The sequence below is a fragment of the Calidris pugnax genome, unplaced genomic scaffold (genome assembly GCF_001431845.1).
Source record: "Calidris pugnax isolate Ruff unplaced genomic scaffold, ASM143184v1 scaffold18, whole genome shotgun sequence".
NCBI classification, from domain to species: domain Eukaryota; kingdom Metazoa; phylum Chordata; class Aves; order Charadriiformes; family Scolopacidae; genus Calidris; species Calidris pugnax.
The window spans coordinates 5,728,615-5,738,935 of NW_015090812.1; the positions used below are offsets into that span (position 1 = coordinate 5,728,615).

Below are 10,321 nucleotides of genomic sequence, written 5' to 3' on the forward strand. Positions count from 1 at the left end.
GGGATGTCAAAGGGTTTTGTGATATTGATATAAATATATATATATGCGTAGTTTTCTGATTAGGTTGTGGTTTTAAATAGTCTTTCGCAGCACTCGTTCAGCTGATAGAGTCCTTTCTGCAAATTTACATGCACGTGGTACCTCTGATGCTGCATTTCTTAATTACGAATACACTTTATCTGAGTTAAACATGTAACAGGCCCCTTAGCATAAATTATACTCGGGGTGTGTGTACTCAGAGCGCTTCCCAGGTGTGTAAGGAATAAGTACATGTTAAAAAAGAGCATGGATCTCAGCAAAGGTTTAGGAAATCTTTTCGTTTTCCAAAAAAACTCTGCTAAAACTGTGAGAACACCAACCTAGAGCAATTTTTGGCTAGGGCAGAGGAATGCTGTATCTTGTATTTCCTACACACCCTCATGATTTTGGGGATGTGCAGGTAAAATTCCAGAGGCTGATGGGCTCGGTAGCATCATAAGTGTGTACTTTGAGACAGTATGTTTATAGCTCTTGTGTTGATAAAATGAAGTAGTAATGAGAGAAAATGTCAGCATGTTTTCTTGGCACCCTATTTAAAAATCAAAAGGGAAGGGCATCTGTATTTCGGGAACTAGTGGTATGGCTTCAGTCAGCATAATGCTGCAAAAGACCACTTTTTTGAGGGATACAGCTGGTGAGAGTGTGAGGAGCAGGTCCTAGGCTCATTTGCAGCCCGCGGCTGCTGGCGAGCGCTGGGCAGTCTCGGCTGTCCTGGGGGTTAATGCTAAACAGGGAAAAGGCAGGAGATGCAGCTGTACAAAGAGCTTTGCTTTCGGGCTGCTCCAGCCCTCTCGTACACGTTTTACTGGCATGGATTTCATCAGGAGACTTCATTGCTTTTCTCAGCTATGAAGATTCATGGCCATCTCCTCAGCACAGGGTATCAGGAGACATGACTTCTTAGTATCATGTGGTTCTACTAGGTGTAAAATCGAGAGCACATTTCAAATCAGTGTGTTATTAAAAAATGAGGAGGCAAAATCAGGAAGTAAGTGCTTGGCTTCAGGGGAGTCAAAGGGATAGAGATATTTGTGTTTGCTAGTGTTTTTTCATGGCAGCAGTAGTTGTTGATGTTTATTTTTCCTCACTTCAGTGAGGAACAGTGTTTGTTAATAATTCTAATAATAAAACATCCACAACAATTGCCAGATTTGCCAATTTTTTTTTTTCAAAACTGTGGCTAAATTGAATATTAAAAGAAAGGAATTTCTTGTGTTTTTTGTTTTTCCCTAAACGTAGAAGACCTGGTAAAATGTGACGGAGCCTGTTGGGACCACCTTCACGAGTGACTTTGTTCTGGCCAGAAGAACTCAAATACACTTCAGACAATTTGCATTGTCAGCTGCCACAACTAGTGCAAATACACCAATATAAAAAAAAAAACCCAGCAAAACAAAAACCCAACCCTGCTAGAACTGACTCACAGATGGACAAATTTGTTATTGTTTTCATGATCTTTTGCAATGTGTTTGCAGGTTTCCACAGCCTTGTTTAAATTCAAGCAAGGACCTTTTTGCACCAACTTTGCAGGATTTCATTTGTGAGTTGTACATTTAATTCTCCACAGCAGATGGTGATGTGTGGGTGTACTGCTGTATATTTGCAACAGATTCCTTATCCTACAAAATTAATTAAGTGTCTCATGTGCTGATTTAAAATCAGAATTGTATTGTTCGTAAAAAGCTAATTCTTGCATATCATTGTGTTGGGACCTGTGCAATTCCACCAAAATGTAAGGGAAGAAAAGTCAAAGTGCTGCTTCAAAGCAAATGGATCGTGGCAGCTCTAGTCGGTCCTGATGCGCAGACTGAAGAGCTAATGATCTTGTGTGTTTAAAAGTCATTTAAATGAAATTAAGTATTTTGGGCTTCAGTGTGAGGTTCCCCAGATGTTGTGATGAGAGAGGCTGCTGAGGTGGCTCAGCCGCAGTCAGTGACACCCAGCACAGACCAGGCCTCCCTTGTCCTTCGCTGGGTTTCTTTCCTTGTCAGGGAGGTATTTTTAAATGATTGCTCTTTCACCGTCATTGCTTATGTTCATTTGCAAAGTTTAGGGGATTTTATTTTATTTTTTTTCCCCTCCTGATTTGACAAGGCCGCATGTCTTTGTGAAAGCTGTCACTGGTGGCTGCTCCCGTGCCTTGGCCATGCGGCCAGCCCAAGCTGCACGTCTGGGTCTTGGAGGAGAAAGATAAACATGAGGCTGAGCAGAGAATTTCAGTGGAGGTCAGGCACCTCCAGACTCGCCAGCCCCACGACACTGGCCGCTCCAGCAGCCTTGTGGGGTGCAGAAATGTGGGCTTCATCTAGGATGGGATCCTCATCCGTGTCATTGGAGGGGGATTGTGTGGAACTCAGGGCCCTAATGGTTGTGGTGTTAAGCAGGTGGTCAGGATTAATAAAATCAGGCCGAAGGGTTATTTGACACCTGCTCCTGGCCAAGTGATGGCTACTGGGCTGCTGTGAGACAGGGCTGGTTAATCAGAAATAAAATTTATGAAATTTAGTTCCTTCTGTTCAGTAAAGGACGGATGTGTGAGGTGAGGTGCAGGAGGGGGGTGGTGGTGGTCTGTGCACCACACGGGCCAGGTAAGATGATGGCCTGGATGGAGGACCCCCAGGGCGCTTTCCCCTGTGCCACTGGGGGGATTAACAAAGAATTAAATAAAACTTGTCCCTCTTGTCCTTCAGACTGCGGAGAAGGCTGGGTGGGCAGGAGCACCCCACGGCACATGGGGGCTGGCTCCTCTTAGCACATTGGTTTGCTTTGTATCAGGGGAAAAAAAGCCATGAAGCAGCCTGGGGTTGTGTTTGCCTGTGAGTAAGCAGCAGTAGTTGGGTCACCATTACTGGCAGCTACAAACCCTATTGCTATAAGCCTGGAGGTTTATTGTGGAATAGATAAGAGAGAGGTTTTAGCATTTTGCTTTTTCCTACTGCACAAGAAATAATTTGCAGGCCCATAACATTTAAAAGCTGTATGAAAGTCAAGATGAAATATTTTTAAGTCATTTAAAATATGCCGACTGGTGTTCAAAAATATCAGTGATACCTTAGGGGTGTGGTAGACAAAACTACAAACCTTGTCTCAAAAGCAGCTGTTTAATTTTGTGTGTCCATGTCTCCATCTTCCCAGTTATTTCCACTGAAAGAGTATTTCAGAAAATTGCTAATCTGAGAGTCAGAAAGAACCAGTCTGGTTTCTCGTCTTCAATTGTGGGTAAAGATCCCATTTGAATTTCTTGAGCACACCAGTGGCATACCATGTGTCTGGGAAAGTTCTCAGAAGTGCCTGTGGCACGAGTGTACGTGTTCTTGCTGAGGGCATCAGCCCAGTGCACCTGGGATTGAAGTGGTTTCTTTAGCATGGGGCCAGGGGGTAGCACTCCACAAGATTGGTGTATGTGTGTCGTCGCGTGTGGTTGTGACCATTCGTTTCCTTTCTGCAGAAGTTCCTGTTTGCCCCCCAAGTGATTTACCCCCATATGAGTTACTAAAGCTCAGCTGGAAGAGCTCCATCACATCTTCTGGGCTTAAGAAGTCAGTTATTTTTAGAAGAGAGATACGGGATTAGCCTGGGATGTCAGAGCTTTTGTGAAGTTATACTGGATTTGATCTCCTTTCATTTTGCAGAATGAATTTCTGCTGTGCAGCGAGCTCCATCTGCAAGATCTCCAGGGCAGGGAGCAAATTTTTTCTGTCATCACATGCTGACCTGGCTTTACCTCGTATATCCATGGTCACCTAAGTGAGATGTGTAAGTTAACAGCCTTAGCTGGCTACTGGTGACAGTGAAAGGGTTCCCCAGGGCACCTTCTTGGTGTGCCTCTCCCCCTTAATTACCCCAAGGGAGACTCAAGTGCCCAGGTACCAGCCTCTGGGGGTGCAGTGTATCCAGCCCCCCGCCCACCCATCCCAATGGAAACCATCACTCACACCAGGGGTTGTGTCTGCATCTGGCTGCTACAAACCCAGTGTCGCTAAATAATCTGACTTCCCACAGCAAAGATTTCAGAGTAGCTCACCGCTGTCCTGAATATTTCCAAGCCATCATTTCCAACACACGCTCCCCTCTCCCTTCATTCAAAGCCCATTACTGTGCCCAAGGTAGTCTGAAGTGGAATATGAAGTGAACACACTTGAAACACCCTCCCCCAGGTGATTTTCCATTTATGCAGCAGGCTTGCTAATTGCAGAAAGAGTGATTATCCTTTCAGGAAAGAAATATAAAACTTGATTACTCTGAATGACTGTTAGCGAAATTTGGTTCTGATCCCAGCTGGGCAGAAATTGTGTTTCAGCAAGACTTTCTAAAAACACTCACAAAGGATCAGTGTAACGTGACACAGGCCCCTCTGTGACCACTTTTATCCAGCGCCCATTTGTGCTACTCTCAAAAGGGGCAGTGAATTTTTACAGACTGGGGGTGTAAAAGTCATTCTTGTGTTACACACATATGTGAGCTTTTGTACAGCTCACGTAAACTCAATGATGTGAGCCATATGGAATAGAGAAATAGGTACCTAACACCCAGGAGATGCAGAACATCAGCAGCCAACCTTTAAGTGGAAGCAGGAAAATAATCTGGATCAAAACTGGCCTCTCCAAAGTCTGTTAACAGCACCACCACACCCGTGTGTACAGTCACGGTTCTGTCTTAAGAGCACCCAGACTGTACACTGATTTTCCTCTCACTCCCTTCCTGACAGTATAAGGTATGCAGAAGAAAGGACAGGAAAAAATTTAGCCAACAAACTTAACAAATACTCTCATGTAGTGCTATTTTACAACAAACACTATTTCCTGCAGTTTGTTCTTGAATGGAAAGTGTTTCTTTAAAATGGGCTGGTGCATGTTACAGTATACATACATATGTATATCAAAGTGTGTGTATATACATATATATAGATGGAAGGATGATGTTTGTCAGAGCCAAGTCTTTGAAGATAGCAAATAAATAATGTCTGCGTTTTACTGTGGAATGGGCAGGTTGATTTAAGGATGAGTTGAGCAAGCTGTAAATGTAAGAACAAACTCATTCTGTAGCCTGAAGTTAATTATTATAACCAACATGGTAACTTAATCTCACAAAAACACGAGTTTATTAATAGGTGAAGGAGCTGAAGAACCACACAGTCCATCCAGCCCTCTGATATAGTTTTCCTAATCTCAGTTACGAAATTCAATGCTGCAGTTTTACAAGGTACATATTCTCAATTAGTGAATGTTACAGAACATAAACATGAAGTGAATATTTGTATTAATGGGATTTAAACAAGTCAACTGAAAGAAGTTATCAACTCCAGTTATAACACATGGTGAAAAGAATCAAATTTGGAATGTGATCATATATACTGTTGTACAGCAGATAATATGTACACTGTTTCATATTGCATGACATTCATAGCATATTCATAGAAAAGTCAAACTAAATGATGGCTTAAAAATTGTATTAATGCCAAAATTTGCTTACTACTTTTGTTAAGTGTTGATATTGACTGAGTTAATATTTTCATCGTGTAAAAATACTGTATATAATAGAAATCCGTCAGTATCTTCCACATTCAAATAAAGTTACAGTTACAGTTTGGTATTTGGTGTTCAACATCTTAAATTAAATGGCAGATTCTTTCTAGCCTTCAGAAGGAAAAACAAATAATGAATATGCTCAATCTGGTTTGACTATTACGTTTCTCTCTTGAAGACCTTGCTTCTGAAATCAGAGTCTAACATCTACCTCGTTTGAGGTGCGGCTGGGATCACTAAAACATCTGAACACGGTTAAAAAGGTGGAAAGTCCATAGCCATTCTACACACTTTCATTTATTGTCTGGACAATTAAAGTACAAATAATTCAAACACAACAAGGTTATGAAAAAAACATTTACAATACTTTCCCTCAGAAATGATCTAAACTAGCAAGGTTAACATGAAGTCATTCATTATAACTAAAGTATACAACTGCCTGGTCCTAAGAAAGATTTTTTAAATTATTATTATTATTCAGATAGTAAAACACATCGTAGAGAAAAGATTCTGACATGCCTTCCCCACTAATGCTTAGCAAATGCATCAAAACTTTCCCAGCAAACTGCGCTCATTCATAGCAGATGATGTATAAAGGTTTCCCTGAACATTGAATGAGTGTTCCTTTAAACTAAAATCTAACATTGTTAAAGTAAAAAACTGATAAAATTATGATGCAGCCTTTGCTTTTAGTTATTTGTCTACTACAAAAGTTTGCCTCTTCAGTGTGAAAAAACAATACTTAGTCTACATGCAGTTAGTGGGTATAGCATGGAAAAAATGCACAAAATAAGCACAAGTTATAAATAACCATAACGTTTTATTACCATTAAGACTAAACTTGTATTGAAAAGATTTTATATAACAAGACAAGAAAAGCAATAGCAAATTTAACTATCAACTAGATTATGCATAGCGAGTAACTGTTTCTAGTACTCAGGGAAGAGCATGACCCTTTTTTGTTTTAAATATATAACCGTACAAAGCACAAACATACTAAAATGATCAGTGCACTGGACATGGGAGAGCACCCCCTCAGTCATTTTGTTCCCTTAGCTCTGTTTTCCCCAATCTGAATTACATTAAAATAAAGACCCAGTTGTTTTCTTTTCTACTGTGCAGTAAGAAAAAATATTCACAACAAACATGACAATATATCAAACAATATTTCTACACAAGTTACCTTGATACCTCTGTCACTTAAGTATCATAAGAAAACATTTTAAGACATATACAAACAAAACTAGCAAAGTGTTACAACTTATAATAAATTAACCAAAAGAAAAAATAACTTTATATATATATATATTTATATTATATATACACATACACACACAACAAAATGACACAATAATATGCTTCTTCCCATAGTTTAAGTAAACAAATAAGTAGACTAGCCAAACTAGCTATATTTGATTTTGGCCATATGCATCACATCGGCAATTAAATAAATAAGTGTTTCAAGCAACATAAACAGTGTTCCAAATGTGCCAACACAGCCCAATTATATTAGCTTGGGCTATAAAGTGAATTTGAAAATTCTTAACAAATTTAAAGCAAATGTATTTTTTTCTAAACACATTACATTTAACTATGATACTAAGATATGTAAATAATTTTGTAGCACCTACTGCTCAAACCAAGGAAGTTTTTGATCAAAAAATTAATTTTTTTAACTTTTGTTCTGCTGATATCCCATACTGATGACTTAAAGAAAAACCGTCTTGCAACTCATCTCCTTGCTTTTGGGTTTTGACTGTGGGTAACTGCGTGCCTGGGAAGAACACTCTCCCGTACTGTATTTAATATTTTTATTACATGCTATGAAAAGATACGAAGATCATCTGTTTGTAGCCCATCCTTCAAAAAACAATCTACTAATCCAGTTTAAAACACACATCTTGATCTCTAAAAAGTTACCAGTGCAGTATGAACATGACAAAGTTGTCAATTTCCCCTAAATTAGCCAGTCAAAATATTTTTTCTCAAATCCAGATTCTCTTGTAAAAATTCTTTATATTTTATAAAAATAGATTTTTCTTGAAACCCATTTTCAGCAAAGAGACCACCTCTTTGGCAACATTGTTAATGTTATTTAAATTGTTATGTCATCAGGTATCCCCCTTTACCCCATTCCCTAACAGAAGACTGTTTAGTTCACATGATACAAAAGAAAAAAGGAAAAATAAAAAAAGTTGCAAAATTATGTTCTTCTTTTTGCAATTTTTATTGTTCCTCTTTAATTTGTCTGGGGGGTTTACCAATCTGATTCAATCAATGTTTTGAAAAACAGAAAAGAAAACAGAAAGCTTTTTTCTCGCTTTTAATCCCATTAGTTTGTAAAAATTGTTTTTGTTTTATTATTTTTTCAAATGAGTGAATGGTCATCTTAAAAAGACCCACCTTCAAGGAAGGTAGTAAAACTAGCTGGCCGGGTAAAAATCCCTGCACATTGTTATCTATGTATATTATATTCAACAACGACAGCTATGAAAGAACATTCAATGCATCAAAGGTTTTTTTTTTTTTTCTAAGCATTATAAAATCCTTTCCTGTTCCTCACAGGATATCCAATGTTTTAATACTTAGGCAACACTGGCTTATAAAGTCCATGGTTGAATATAAGCCTTGAAGAGTTTTTTTTTTTTGTTTTGTTTTGTTCGTATATATATTTATATATATATATTTTAGTAAGTAAGGATATGAAATTCAGGATTTGTGGGTTTTATTGGTTTTAAAGGAAACTTGCAATACTCTGTCTCCTAAACGGTATCCATTAAGGCTGGCAATCGCCATGGCAGCTTCGTCGTAGTTGGTCATGGTGACAAAGCCAAATCCCTTGCACTTGTTGGTGTTGAAATCACGGATCACCTTGACATTATTGACTGCTCCGAAGGGACCAAACAACTGCCACAGCACGCTCTCATCCGAGTCGGGAGACAAGTTGTAGACGAAGATGCACCATCCAGTCCCGGTGTGACCAGGGATATTCATTCCCACAAGGCTCGTCATACCATCAATTGTGATCGGAGAAAACCTACCGAGTAAAAAGAGGGGTCTATTCTAAATATATCTCTTGGCACAAGCTACATGGAACCAAGACTTTAAAAAAAACGAATAAGCCAACGTTAATGAAGGTTCTTGATCCTATCCCTGGAAGATGACTACGTGGCCACCCTTGGTCTCTTAACTCCTACCGAAATGGAGGGGAGCTGCACTCAACGAATAGACCCAACCTGGGCATTAAATTATCTCCCTTCAAGGACAAACCCTACTTAGATGTCTACGAAGATCTAATAAAAGAAAAGCTTAAGAACAATCTAAGTCAAAAAGGGCCCGCACGTGCTGCTATAGACACGAGTTCAGTTAGAAAAGCTTACAGGAATTTGCCACTTATTCCCATCACTAAAATAATATAATTTCAAGGCAACGGAAATCTAATGCTTTACCTCTTACTAGTTTGCAGTGAAAAACGCCCAAAAAACTTCAAGACTTATTTTAAAGATTAGTGTGAAATGCCATTGTCAGGATTCAGCTACAAAAATAGCCACTTTAGCTAAAAATACTATTAAGTTTAGAGAGACATCTTTAAGTGGTAGATTTTAATTCTCCTCCTAACACAGTCCTTAACTGACGTGCACGGGGAAAACATCCAGGTAATACAGAAGTCCTAAAGCTGGCCACATAATAAAGATTTATGTGGCAACTGTAGAGTAAGTAAAACAGTGCACAAATATAATTAATGAGCACGTCAACTGATACCTTCATACTGTGAGACTCCATGTCCATGACTCTCAGGTTATTCCAATAGTCAGGCTCTGACCAGGCTCTCAGGTTATTCCAACGGTCAGAGAGAGACAAGCTCCTAGAAATCTAGTCTAGCACCCTAACTTCCCCTCCTGCATGTCTTTTGGGACCCGTTACCTTTAACTTGAACACCTGAGTTGGGAAGCTAAAGCCCAGGGAGCATGTTTATGAACACAGAACCACCACAGAATAATTAATACAGGCCGGGCAGGATCTATGAAGGTCATCTGACCCACCTCCTACCCAAAACAAGGCTAACATCTCAAATTAGACCTGCTGCTCACGGTCTTGCAGAAGAAGGTTTTCAAGTTCTCCACGAGTGGGAACTCCACTGCTGAAGCCCCCTCTCCAGGGCTCCACCAGCTTCACACTGAATGACTTCCCTTATTTCGAGCTGTATTTCCCCTCCTGCAACCAGCTACTGTTGACTCTTGTCCTTTCGCAGTTGAACCTCCGAGAAGAGCCCAGCTTCATCTTCTTTCCAATGCCCCTTTTAGGTGGCTGAAGAGAGCAGCCAGGGGCTAAACTCTACATTTGCCTTCCCTGAATTTCATCACCTTCCTCCAGCTTGTCGAGGTCTCCCCAGTGGCAGCCGTGGCCGACAGCAGGGTGACTGTCCCTGCTCCCTCACCAATTTATTGTCACCCGCTAATGCAAGGAGGGCTCAGCTCAGCCCGTGACTCAGGTTATTAATGAAGACGTTAAGCAGTATCAACCCTCAGGATCAACATAATTTTCCTTTCATCAGTTTGCAAAAAAAAAAAAAAGAAAAATGACACGCTTTCTGAAGCTACACTTTGGGATATGTTTTAAAGTAACAACTGCACAGAGGAAACGTCTTAATAAAAATCCAGTTTCACATGTACCTTCAATATGATGAGTTTTAATACCAGAATTGAATAATAATTCCTCAGGATTTTCTGACTGACAACTGAAGGAGGGGGGGGGGG

The 10,321-nt window shown here is 39.8% G+C and overlaps 1 protein-coding gene across 4 annotated transcripts in view; it reads right to left on the reverse strand.

Moving 5' to 3' along the window:
• Positions 1–5,121: 5,121 nt before the first annotated feature.
• Positions 5,122–10,321, reverse strand: part of ELAVL4 (ELAV like neuron-specific RNA binding protein 4) — a 75,461-nt gene continuing 70,261 nt past the window's right edge. For all 4 annotated transcript variants that reach the window (XM_014939381.1, XM_014939380.1, XM_014939383.1 and 1 more), the window contains exon 7: positions 5,122–8,601. In XM_014939381.1, the coding sequence (XP_014794867.1) occupies positions 8,274–8,601 (328 nt within the window). In that variant the 3' untranslated portion in view covers positions 5,122–8,273. The remainder of the gene's footprint in view (positions 8,602–10,321) is intronic.